Source organism: Diadema antillarum, unplaced genomic scaffold (genome assembly GCF_040938485.1).
Source record: "Diadema antillarum isolate AM-2024a unplaced genomic scaffold, OU_Dant_1.0 scf00000116, whole genome shotgun sequence".
Lineage (NCBI taxonomy): Eukaryota > Metazoa > Echinodermata > Echinoidea > Diadematoida > Diadematidae > Diadema > Diadema antillarum.
In genome coordinates this window covers 1,959,043-1,973,277 of record NW_027271005.1, presented here as the reverse complement: position 1 = coordinate 1,973,277, position 14,235 = coordinate 1,959,043, and the positions used below count along the sequence as shown (strand labels likewise).

Genomic DNA, 14,235 nt, shown 5'->3' with positions numbered 1-14,235 from the left:
CACACACACACACAGATACGAAAAAAAAAAAATGCCCTGATGTGCATTTATGTGCTTGTCAAAATTTCAAAATGCTCCAATTGACCTAGAAATCATTTTCTGTGCATTGTGGACCATATTGAACATTTAAAACTGTGCACAGAAGCCCATTGATGGGTCCTCTTTTGCACCCATGTCGCATACATAAAGCAAAATCGCATGGAATTGGTTTAGAATATCATAAGAGATTATTTTCAGCAAATTTCAGGCCTGTCAGGCTATATGTCGTACATTCCTGTCAAAGGTGAAATTCCACAAGTGCATAAATGGTGATGAATGGTGCAACTGTGTGGAAAATGTGCATTTATAATATCTGTTATAGCTAATTGTTAGAATGGATGATGACCCCCTTTTTTTGTACGTAGATTCAGAAATGTTTTATAGATGTTATTCAATGGTTCATCAGGACTGGAAAAACAAAGTATGAAATCTTTATATGAAATAAAGAACATGATATTTCAAAATGAGATCAAATTTCAAATTAAATTTGAGCATATTTCACTTATCCTTTACCAATTTCCACCCAATATTCCATTATAGTTTCTCAAATTGGTGTTCCTTCTGGGAGCAATCGGTAGAAATATATTATTAACATTAATTTTGGGATTGTTTGTGGCAGAAAGTGATAGAAAGGTTTAAGATGATACCGGTAGATCTTCGAAATTTAGAGTGGAAAGATGTTCACATTGGAGGGGAGGGACAGGAGGGGATTTGTGTTTGGATTCAGAGCGGGTGCTTGCATGCAGACATGCTGTTTTTATTCATACGGTCCATTATGTCTTATGTAATATTTGGAAGACGCTTCTTCAGGAAGGAAGGTGGTATCAGTTCGTGTGTGTGTATGTGGGTTCGTGGTTGTGGGTGTGTTTTTGGTTTTGGTGAGTGAGGGGGTTGGTGGGATTGGTGGGATAGAGATTTGAAGGATACACTTGTAGTTGTATATTATATGACAGATATTGGTAGGATTAAATTTTTAGGACAGATGAAGATTTGTTTTTGTTGGGAGGGGAAGAGCTGGTTGGGTTTTTATGAACGATTTCATTCTAATGGAAGAGAGATTATTTGCAGTATAAATTGAAAAATGGATTTGTTTGTGTTTTGAATTGTATTTGTATTGCTTTTGTTTTGAATTGTATTTGTATTGCTTTTGTTTATGTTACACCCAGAATGGGTTAATTCATGAATGATTTGAATGAAAATAAATATCAAGGATATTTATTATGTATATAATGTGTGTGTGTGTGTCAGCATGTGATTTTTTTTCTCTGCATCGGTATATTATGTGATCTACAGACATCACAATTGGGTGTGTAGACGACAGTTGTTGCCATGGTAATGTTTACTACAAGCAACACTACTTTGACAGGGAAATATTAAAAACCAGAGGCATATTTTCAATTTTTGTCAAATCATGAATACTCTCTTTTGGAAACAAAAATATGTAGAGGCTTTGATGTTACAGTGTAATTCTAAATTTTGGTTTTGTGTTAGACAATTTTAGTGACCACATTGCAGCAGATTGTATGACCACGTGAAAATAATGTATTGATATGCATTGAGTTAATATACTGTGTTCAAATCAATTAAATGTTCAGAAAGATTATGGTTTTATGAAATGCCAGGAGCCCATGGTAATTGCTAACATTTTGACTTGAAAGGAAGTAAGTTATTGTACAGAATGACATCATTTCGGTATTGCCAAAAGATATGGAAGATAAAACACAGCTTTGATGATACATTACAGGCCCGTAGCCAGGATTTTTCAAGGGGGGGTGCGGTCACTAAAAAAACGGACCTTCGGTACCAATACCAATGATGACACACACACACACACACACACACACAATTATATATATATATATTCTTTGGACGACCGAACTACAAAAGTTGTATAAGAATTTGCGCACGAAGCGCGCCGCAAATTGTGAATTTTGACTGTTTTAATGACGTTTTAAAGTCTCGAGGAAATTTGTATTTTTGTCTGTTGCATGCAATCGCGTTACGGTATTTCATCTAGGAAATAGTAAAAACTCATTTTGCCAGGAAGTTGCAAAGTTTAATTGTGTTCGAGACTCTGCGCGCTTAGCGCGCCGCAAAATTGAGAATAGTGATTTTCCTGGTGTTGTTTTAACTGTTATTTTTTCTATTGTATACCCGCGTTAGCAGGCCTGAAGCCAGGATTTTTAAAGGAAGGGGGGATTGTGTTAATTAACAAAACGGTCCTTTGATACTGTCCCGGGAGGGGTAGCGACAATTAAAAGGTGGACACCATGCTCATACATGGACTTTCAAAATGGCCCCTAAACGAGTAATGATCATATGATTTTTTCGGGCCTTAAAAACAAGTATTCCTTAAAGGGACTGTACAGTACTGGTTGAGGTAGGGACTCATGTTTTGAACATTCCTAAGTGAGATAATGAAAAGCCCCTTATGAAATGTAAAAGAGCATGTAATTTTAAGAAGGATTCAACGTTTATTTGACGAAAATTGGTTTTCAAATGGCTGAGATATCCAAAAAAGTGCTAATAATAAAAGGCGACATGCCCCAACTTTATTAGCATCTCTTTGTTTCATCTTGTTTTTGGATATCACAGCCATTTCAAAACCGATTTTCATCGAATAAACTTTTGATACCCCTTAGAACTGCATGCTCTTTGACTTCTCATAGAGTGGTTTCTGAATATCTCACAAAACGTTAAAAGCTAAATCTTCACCTCGACCAGAACTGTACACACCCTTTAAATGTTTCCTGCACCCTAAAGAAGTACTTCATCATGATTGAACAATATACCATTTTCCCAAATTTCGGCCTTTTTGATACCCTTTGATTATTATTATACGCTCGTACATCACACTTTCCATCTAATCCGTGAGAAAAAACGACCCCTATTACGCGTTTTCTTTAGCGAGTATGGTCACGGTGTCCACCTTTCAGTTGGAGTTTTCCATCCCATTGGATGCTGTTTGGAAGATGAAACATTCACTTTACTATACAGTATATCAGCCGTTGGTATGCGAGTTTGTCAAAAACGGAAATAAATAAGAAAATTTTTAAAACAAAATGAATTGTAAATGTGAACCATTTATATTTTGCCTCCTTGTGGTAGGATATTTCCAGCATTTCCGAACTTTCAAATAATCATTTTAGATTTGATAATATTAAAGGTAGTAGATCCGATTCGCAAACATCTCCAATATCAGTCAAATGTCATATTAACCATCATGCTAAGAAGGTTTTCTTTGTGAAATTTGGAGGTCAGTGAAATTCAAAAATTAAACATCCGTTAGCCATTGGAAGAAGTTGAGTGCAAATTCAGACCTCAGGCTTAGTGCTCAGATGTTTTCCTATTTGATTTGATCTGTCTTACTGTGCACACTAAGATACATACTGGAATGGTTATTTCTTATTTATTAAATTATAGTAGCATATTTGGTTACTAGCTGTCTCTAGGCATTTTCGAATTTGGGCTGCAAAGAGATCCACTACCTTTAAGTTAGAAGAGAGATAAGTAAATAATGATAAAATAAACAAACAAAAAAGAATGAGTTTCTTTTGTAATACTATCTGACAAACTTTTTACTTTACCATTTTACTTCATAGCTCAGCACTTTCCATTCTCTCTCATACCCTCTTACCCATTACATTTAAATGAAATACAACTAAGATGAGTTTGCGTGCCTGCATAATACTCTTTGGAAATTATAAGTGAGAATGTTCTTAGGTTTTGGCTCACTTTAAAATGAGAACCAATAGAACGGTCACAACATGAGAAAATGTATAAGTAATAATCAACAGTACATTTCCGAATTTGGCCTGCAAAGAAATCCGCTACCTGTAAGTTAGAAAAGAGATTAGTAAATAATGATAAAATAAACAACAAAAAAGAATGAGTTTCTACCGCCGTATCCAGAACAGAGCCTGAAACGGTGCAGGCTCAAGAAATCGTTTGTACTAATACGTCTTGAAGTACTGTGTGATACTGTTGACTCAGACTTCTACAAAGCTGTAAGTGAGAATTTTAACCCAATCCGGCTCATTACCTGTGTTTTTTATGAAAAATATGAATAAAGAATGTAAATTAAATAACGACGCGTCACAATGCAGTCTAACGCTCTCACAATGTTATCATACATAGGGTTTTTCCCTGACTTTTTTTACTCCGGAGCTCTTGCAATATTCAGGCTTTTGTAATACTATCTGACAAACTTTTTACTTTACCATTTTACTTCATAGCTCAGCATTCTCTCTCATACCCTCTTACCCATTACATTTAAATGAAATACAACTAAATTGAGTTTGCGTGCCTGCATAATACTCTTTGGAAATTATAAGTGAGAATGTTCTTAGGTTTTGGCTCACTTCAAAATGAGAACCAATCGAACTGTCACAACATGAGAAAATGTATAACTAATAGAGAACTGGAGTAAGACAGGCCTTTCATTTTGTTTTGTCTCTCCTGATCGTTCGTAAGAAATGCTAATTCATGACCACCTTTTCACAATTTGATTGGAGCATGCATTCATAATGGAAAATAGTTGACATAATAATCTATCCCCAGGCATTATCATGCCAACATGTACTTATGTACTATATCTTTGTGAGACGTAGATATAAAATGTCTCAGGTTTTCGATTATAGTAATTTCGAGGAAATTTCTTTAATTTTTATCATATATGTAAACTTGAGGCTATTAGATTTTCATCCACTTACCTCTGTTCCTGTGAAAAAATGCAAGTGTCAACCTCAATGTCATCCACGAATCGCACGTACTCGGGCGGCCAGTGGAAAAAAAAAAAAAACACCGGTCACACGCGCCAAGGGCCATGGCATGCAGTGCCAATATAATAATAGCTCGCACAAATTGATACATAACATTTGTGTTTGTGTGCATGGGGATGATCCGATGGTTCATACAACAAAAGGGTTTCGTACAATTATTTTTAACATTGTTTAACGTACTCTTCCACATTTACGTAGCATATAATGTGTCTTTATATTTATTTGGATTGTTATCTTGAGAATTGCTAAAAACCGTTATTATGAAAAAGTGGACCTTTCAGAATTGGGGGGGGGGGGGGTGCGTACGCTCCCGACGCACCCCCCTGGCTACGGGCCTGCATTATGTCTGCTGAAGGAGAAAAAATGTTACCTTATCAGTGACTATCTTCATACATGTATTCTATTTGTGTATTTTGTGCAGTGTGTAGGTGTGTGTAGGTGTGTGTGTGAGTGTGTGTAGTGTTTAACATTATTACTGTGGAGAATATAGGAAAGTAGAAAAGTAGAAAACTTATGTGTGCTGAAAAACACACCCAAAAAGTGTGTGTGTGTGTGTGTGTGCTCGTGTGGTGTTTAAAGGGATCATATAGATTTGGTTGAGACCTAATTTCAGGTTTGTAACATTTTTTTGTGAGATAATGAGAAACCTCTTATGAATTATGAAAGAGTATGTAATTCTATGAGGAATTCAATGTTTATTTGATGAAAATTGGTCTTGAAATGGCTAAGATATCCAAAAAGAGCAATTCTAATAAAGTGTGGGACCCACATTTTATTACAATCGCTTTGTTTTTCTTTGTTTTTGGATGTTTCAGTCATTCCAAACCAGATTTTCATAAGATAAACTTTGAATTCCTCCTAAAATGGTATGCTCTGTTCTAATATCATAAGTGTTTTCTTGGTATCTCGTAAAAAGTTAAAAGCCAAATCCCTTTAAGATTATTGCTGTGGAGAACACAGGAAAGCAGAAAGGAACTGAGATTCAAGTACTATTTCAGTAAAGATAGTTTAATCACATAAAACTTATTGAATATTATTTACATAGCTTCAAAAAAACAACACATTTTTTTTTTAGAAAAGTTTTGCCATGTGTTAGTACAAATTATTACATTCAAATAGATAAGGCACCTAACATCTCTTCATGGAGCTTAAGTCCGTTGTAGCTCCGTGGTCTCTAATTCAGAGAGAAAATCTACGGCAGCTGTGCATGATTTCATCCACAATTAATTGTTACACAATCCAGTATTTTGGGTAACATTTTTTTTTTCCAGAACATTCTCCTGATACAGCTGTCATAATTCGCTTTGATTCTAAATTGTACATCTTGACAAACAAACAAGAGAACATTTGCCAAGCATTGTGAAGTGCAAAGCTCCCCACATGGTGGACTGTATGTTTGAGTGGCCCATCAGCAAAAAGCCTTTGATTCTTTTAAGAAAAGAAAGCAATTCACTCTCAAACTTTGCAGTTTCATTTTGACTAATTGATAAATAAAATCATGCCTTTCTGATTCAAAGATTGTGATGTTTCAAACTTACAGGACTTCCACTATTTGATGTATATCAGCAGAACATATACTCAAGGTAATCATGAACATATTCAATCTGTTCTTTGAAGAGCAACATATCTCTAGCATTCATAATTTTTACAGTCTCTTTACTCCTGTCAACATTATTCAACTGACCGTGCACATACCGTGCAGATTAACGTGCCTAAACGATTAGCAAAACAAATAAATAAATAATGCGCATATAATCTTAATCTACTACATTACTATCAATGACTTAAGAAGCTAGGAACATACATATGACCTGCATGAGTTTTATAAGAAGGATTTGCTATTGCAGTAGTGTTGGGTTTTCTTATACTGATTTCATACATGACCAATGTGGCACATTCTTGTCATTCATTGCAGTAAAGAGTAACTTTATCATTTGATTACCTATGGTAATTTAATCACTTTGTTCCATAATGTATGTTGCGGTTCATCACAAACCTACATTTGTAACAAGATATGATTTGTTAAGCGCAAACAAGACATTGACAATTGTCCTGTCTACTTTATCTATGTAAGTTTTTGTTTTCAGATATGAGTATTAAAGATGATAGTCTGATGATTAAAGAAACAAAACCTCTGCATATTTTTCTAATTTGTAAACATTTTGGATAGACGTCTCACCTACAAATCATGTGCCATGAGAATGGCTTCAGCGTTTTTTTTTTCTGTCTTTTATCATTTCAAAAGTTATAATGAATTGTGTGCTTACCCAGCAGATACTAATCCAGCATAGTCTAATATTCCAGGCATGACTTAAGCATGAGATCATATATCAGACATAAATAGCATCATCAATGGCAGCAATTATATACAAAGATCACATACTCTTGCATAGAACGTTGACTGCAGCATAGCAATCTGTTAAAAAAATATGGCAGCATCAGATCTGTGTTTTGCCTTTCTGTTTGCGTCATTTTTTTTTCTTCCTTGCAATAGCTTGGCAGCAATTCAGTTTATGTAATAGTTTTTGCTTGTCCTTCTTTATTTGTTTCTTAGAAAGCCTTGTACTATAGCATGGTCTTAATTTTACAGCCATCACATTGTCATGCTGTCCATACATTGTAACATCCATTGGCACTTGTGCAGGAAAGTTTACACAAGTGTAGACATGCATCTAGAAGTTCATCTATCTTGTTTGATTGATGTGCCCATGAAGAAAGGGCCCTAGCTCTTGTTTGTTTGTTTTTTTCTTTTTGTTACATACTCCAAATCAAATCATTTGATTTCATGGATGTAGATGAATGGATAACATTGTTTGATAAATGAGTTTTCAGTAGTTTCTATGTCTTTCTTTTGCGAGCTTGTTCAATTACTATTCAATCTCTCACTGTTCCTTCACCAGCTAGCTGATCTCGTGACCTGTCAATCATAAAATGCCTGTCAGCCATGACTGGTCACTTCTGGTTCCTTGAGTGCGTTTCCATATAGAAGCATGTGAAAGAAACTTCCTTCGTTTTTCCATAGCACAGTCGATCCAACACTACATTTCACTCAAGGACAGATGCATTGATCATTTACAGCAGCAGCAGACTAAGAAGACACACACACATTGCACTTAAACGAGATGGCGCCCTCAAGGTTGAGGTACAAAGGCAGAAGGCGAGTCTGACCTGGAGGCACTTCCATCATCTACTCATCCTCATCGGCCCTATTCCACAAAGGTAGTTTAAGTCTTATGCAAATTTCAACTGGGTAAATGCAAATGACATCACATACAACTAGAGGCATCCAACAATGAACTTGCACTAATAGGTGCACATGAAAGTTACATCTCATATTCACGCCTTATATCATAAATAGTCCACAGACCAAATCTTACACCATCTATTTGAATTAAACTACCTTTGTATTTCCAGGCCACGAAGTACAAATTCAGACATAGCACAACTGTCTTGGTTGTCTTCATGTGTTCATGTTGCATACACCACTTGACTGCTTTTTTAGTTGGTAACCAAGATCGGAGCATAAGTTGGCTTTCTGTAGCTCGCAGCTGTTGTGGTACGTTTGATTATTGCTGCCACATACTGGGTTGTAGACCTTTGGGCAAAAGAACTCTTCACAACTGATTTCACCTCGCACTGTAATAAAGTGAGTGAGAGAGAAGAGGAAATCTTTTAAAAAGACAAGAATAGAAGATGGAAATCTAATATGTTTCATGCATGACTTTTGTTATTTTGTCCATTGTTATCACTGTTCTTATGCTGTCAGAAGCATAATAATTATCTATTCGGGCATACATAATGATGTAACATGTAAACTATGTCATATGCTATATGAGTGCAATACTACAACTGCACGAGTAATGATTGAATAGCATAATCAGTATGATAATGTGCTGAGGAATATGAACCTTCATACTGATGCTTGTTGAATATGAATAATCATCACTACCATATTTATATGGTGACAATCTCCCCATTGTGTTGTATTAGATCATTAATTCTTGGGTTTATTCCTGCACCACATTTAGATATCAGTTATAGTCCTCATATTAAATGCACTTATGGGGAAAAATATATATTCCTCCTCATCAGTAGGTTTAATTTGCATTTGTGTTAAATGAGTACTGTAAGGAAGATTCACATCAGTATCCATAGACGTTTCACGTCTGTGCTGCATGCATGATAGCAGAATGTCCAGTGTTTTCCCAAGAGATTAGAGAGAGGGCTATACTCTGATAACTAGAATTATTATACAATGGGAAAGTATTGTAGAAACACCAGTGCTTAGAAAAACATATTCTTCTATCATCATCTATCCTTGCCTCCTAAGACTGGATATAATCATGCAAAAGGATATTAACACAACTCATATTCATGTTCTTATCATTATCAAGTACAAATTGCAGACATGAAAAAAGTTTTCAAACATCTCACCAAGTTCGATGTATCCTGGTATACACTCCCCATCATAAAGCTTGGTCAGGTCCTCCTTCTGTCGAATACAAGCAGTCCGATTCAGGTCACACTCAGAGGAATAAGTGTATCCGTTGGATCCGCACACTGGGCATATTTCATTTCCACACTTTCCACACGCCTCCATGCCTGTGTGACAGAAAGTGGGTATAATCAAGAGTCATTATGGATGTTGATTTCACTTGTTAGCTTCTCCAAAAGCAGCTGACATGTGATAAAAAGAAGGGTACAAGTAATGACATTGTTCATGTACATTATGTATTATATGTGCTACATGACAGGCCTACATGCAGGGCTCATAAAAACACAGACTTTTCTGTTTGGTGGCCCGTTTGGGCCACTAAAATCTTTAAATCTGAAATTATAGTGATCTGATCAAGCCACCGCTAATGTGGAGCCCTGCCTGATGTATGTTATATGTAGTATATATACATACACACTTATATATAATGTACAATATATGTATAATCATATATATATATATATATATTTTAACAATGTGTATATATACATATGTTTATATAATAATATATGAATGGGAGCTTGAACATATGATATATAATAGAGTATGTGAATGCATGCCAGTGTATTTGCTGTGTAGAAGTGTAATTTGATTTCTTGTCTAAAATGTTAAAATAAAGTACCTGTCTGCCCTTTTTTCAACCACACTTGGGAATAAAGACAAAAAACAAAAACAATCAGAGTTAATGTTGTTCAGAATTTGACAAAGTAATCATGAATACAGAGAGCATTGCCAATGGTTATTAATCATTCGAAAGGAGATAGATTATCTTTGTGTTTATGAGTGCATGTGAATTAGCTTTTCTGATATATTTACATTAAGATCATGTGGAAAATATTCACACCATTTTATTAACTACAGAATCATGTAAACCTTGCCTGGTATACACGAATATGTTCTAAGCTGCAGTGCTCTTTAAAAGATACAGGTATAGTATCATGTACGGTAATATGTTGCATGACTTAAGCAGTCTAGCATGACCTTTATCTTCCTATGATATTATGCTTGAGAAGAATCATTTTAGTACAAATTCAATGATCCATCTATGATGATAAGAGTTACACAAGGGCACTTAAATGTCTCTATCGCTGAGTTTTTGGAATGGCGGTCCTTACAGAAACCTTGCAAACACTCGATTTTTATCAAGATGGAGGAGTTTCTTCTTTGCAAGATGTACAGTATATCTGTCTGTGTGATAACACAGAGATAGCACAGGCTTATTCATACAACAATTTAGTTACCTCTCTCATGAACTTGTAACCAGTTAACACTAGTGAAGGTCTATTTTAATTATGACATCTCAGTTATGAGGGGAAACAGTCAAAGGAATATTTTGAATATAGCACATCATTTTCATAGAAACAAATATCTTAACTTCCACATCATCAGAAACTCTTAAAAGAGTCTTGAAGTGTGTGCTATGAAGAGCAAAAATAGTAATCTCTCTATGGCTTCCAAAACAATGAAACTGCAGGGGGAAAGCCATTAAAATGTCTTGTTCAGTAACCTATATAGAGGAGATAACAGTGTCCCATTAAAAGCGGTGTATGCATCATTGCACATTATGGAAGTTAGCAAGTATAGCCTGCTGTAGCAAGTGGTAAAACAACATTAATTTCATTTAAGCTTGTGTGGAGTATGACTGTCATAAAATAATTTTAAAAAAGAATTGTTTTGCGAAAGAAGTAATATTCAACATCATTCAATTAATTAACAAGTGAACTTGTGCTTTGACAAAAAAAGAAATATAATTTTCTTGATAACAGCATTGAATCTTGGACAAAATATTATCTATAAGCTGGCCTCAAATTTACGTCTTCATTCCGTGTGAAAGGTATTCTGTTGTTTTTGTTTTTTTTATTGGCCCTTAGTATCTCATAGGGTTTCTGAATTCTGGAGATTGGAAAGCTTTTTGTACATACTGGTAATACCTAAGCAGCAGCAAAGAGCACATTATAGGTATGAGCGTGTCCCACCAGTTACACACTTTTATAACGTTGAATCTATTTTGTTGACATACTGGTATATACTATACTATCATTTTGATCTTTGTCTGCATAATACAGACGTAATCATGAGAAGTAACGGAGTCTGGCTTAAATTGACTGATAGGATATAAATCAAGACTATTACATAACAGGGACGAGTATTTGCTACAATGCAAAGTTCCTGTATTTTATGTTTTTCTGTGTTTGATATGTGAGTCGTACAGATTCTGAACACACAATCTTTAACGACGTGATAGACTTCGAGATCTTTTTTTTTTTTTTTAAACTTGTCTGTTTCTTACAAACAGGCCTATTACTTACTCATTGTTTAGACAGAACTGGTGAGCAGCCATTTGATCAGAAATACACACACGATGATGAGGATGATCATGATGATGACTATGGTAAATGATGATGATGATAGTCACGGGTATTGATGGTGGTGGAGGTGTTGTTGATGGGGATGATGATTTAATAAAGAAATAATTTTCATATAGTGGTATTAACATCCTATGTAAGAAACATAGTCCTCTTTTAAAATCACGATGCAATCGGTCCCTTTCAAGATCTATGGCATGACTTATTGTTTTGGAACAGAATAGAGGAAATTCAGGCAAAGGTACTAGAACATGCCAACTGGTTGTTTTTTTTTTTATTATTATCATTATTATTTGTGCATATTCACCCATTTTCCATGAAATCTAGTTATACACACAGTCAAACAGTAAAAACAGAAATCTTATTTGAACAAAGGGACAATCACTAGGCGTTTTCACATCAGCCCGATGTTTCGAAATAGCGCGCTATTTTCTGACTTGGTAAGTTAAAAAATATCTCGAGCTTGGATTTTTATCGGGCTGATGTGAAAATGCCTAATGTGTGAAATATTTCAAACCGTCCAAATTACAATAACAGTTTAATACCCCTGACAACAGATCCATTGACAGCAGATACTGTAGATTCACATGCAATGTTGAGTGCCCAATAGTATCACTTTTCAATTTTCTTTGCAAAATTATAGTTCACGCACACCAACCCCCGAACAGTTAATAGCGAAATAGTCTTATGCGTAGTTTCCTTCATCTTTTTGCAATGGATCTGAGTTTTTTTGTGTGTTGTTTTTTAAGTCATGAAGATGTTAATTCAACAGAAGCTTTCTTGTCCTCCACTTCCCCGCGATGTTGCTCATGCAGATAGGCGTACTTACGGGCTAATATGCCTTGATTGAAGGGGAGAACAGAACCAGGGACTGTCGCAACTTCCTGCATATCTCCACTTGAATCTACGCCATCGGGGACATGGGTGGTTTGAAGCTTCTGTGATGGCGGCATCGAGGTAACCATGCGTGTTGTTTCCAGGATTTCAGGGGTCGTTGTGGGCGCAAGAGAACCCCTGCCAGTTTTGCCGCTGGTTGCAGCTGTCGGGCGCAGGGTTGTCAACCCTGGGTAGGTCGGCGGTGGTGGTGGTGGTGGAATCGTCGTAGACCTGACAGGTATTTCTTAAATTTTGAAAAGACACAAAAAAGTGGCAACGGCATGGCAGCTAGAATTAAGGTAGATTCGGTTTGTATTTATCTACCATCTGTCTACTGTGAAAGGTAAATCAGAAAACATCCCGTGTAACGAGAATAAGAAAGAACAAAAGTAAAAGCTTGAAAAACGGGATACATGTATATCATACACTCTTTACAGCTGTGTACGACTGATATGCTTATCCTTAAACCTCAAATCGCCTGTCTACTCTCTAAAAAAAAATCGAGTGAATACAAAAAAGAGTGAATTTAGAGTGAAATTGGAGTGAATTTTGAGTGAAAATGTTCATTTTCACTCGTTATAGAGTGACCTCAGGGATCACTGCAAAATCTTCGAGTGATCCCTGAGGTCACTCCAAAATGAGTGAAAATGAACATTTTCACTCAAAATTCACTCCAATTTCACTCTAAATTCACTCTTTTTTGTATTCACTCTTTTAAGAGTGAATATTTTCACCCGATTTTTTTTAGAGAGTACACTTTTAAAATTTGACAGCAATTAAGAGATATGTTTTATAGTAATTATAAGATTTTTTTTCATAATACATATCTAGACATATGAAATGACAAGTTCACCCGAATATATGTGTAGCCGCAATCACTGGATGAGAAGATTACAACAGTTCGTGACGTCACTGCAGGACAATGGCATAGATGTAATTCAACACATTTTCATATTTCTAACAAACTGAAATAGCACTTGACTTACCTCTTTCAGAAAGAAGGGGCAAAAAAACTACCCTTAACTTTTGTGAGTTGATGGAATGTTTACCAGTTGGCATTTTATGGAATTCTTTTTATATTGTGCTTTTATAACGTTGTACACATGTAACAACAAACTAAAGTAGTGTTCTCATTCAGTGATTGCAGCACAGAATGTTCAAAATTCAGAACTGTTGAACATGGGATTGTCCGATTTTCACTGTTGCATTCTAATAAAATTGATGTATTTACTCAACATATTTGAGTGAATTTTTCCTTTACTCTTTTCCCTGAAATAAAATGCATCAATTCAGTGTATGCTTACCCGTTGCATTTGCGGACTGACTTGTCATCTGTCGACCAGGCTGTGTAGTCTTGACAGGCAGTTCTGATGTTACGACCCTTGCTGACATAGCATCGGATGCAGTTGTGACACCAGTGTCCGTCTCCGATTCTATTGTGGTATTAGCTGTTTCAAAAGATGTTCTCAACGAACCACTTACTGTTGTTTCTCCTTCCCCAGTAAAAATCGTGGAGGAGTCCAATACTTTGTGAGTGGTTAGATTATAGGACTCTGTTACTTCCAGTTTAGCAGAAGTTGAATACCTGTCAGTGACACTTGGATAAATGGCAGTGACATTTGATTTCACATCTTGACCGATGCGAGCGGTACTCGCCAAAGTTGTGAACAGCTGTGCG

General features: G+C 35.7%; 1 protein-coding gene across 1 annotated transcript in view; it reads right to left on the bottom strand.

Annotated features, from left to right (window-relative positions):
* Positions 1-8,030: 8,030 nt before the first annotated feature.
* LOC139719914 (uncharacterized) overlaps positions 8,031-14,235 on the bottom strand; it is a 52,983-nt gene continuing 46,778 nt past the window's right edge. The window contains exons 9-12 of the mRNA XM_071631298.1: positions 13,862-14,005; positions 12,511-12,801; positions 9,255-9,422; positions 8,031-8,456 (exon numbers count right to left, since the gene is read on the bottom strand). Coding sequence (XP_071487399.1) covers positions 8,281-8,456; positions 9,255-9,422; positions 12,511-12,801; positions 13,862-14,005 — 779 coding nt within the window. The 3' untranslated portion in view covers positions 8,031-8,280. The remainder of the gene's footprint in view (positions 8,457-9,254; positions 9,423-12,510; positions 12,802-13,861; positions 14,006-14,235) is intronic.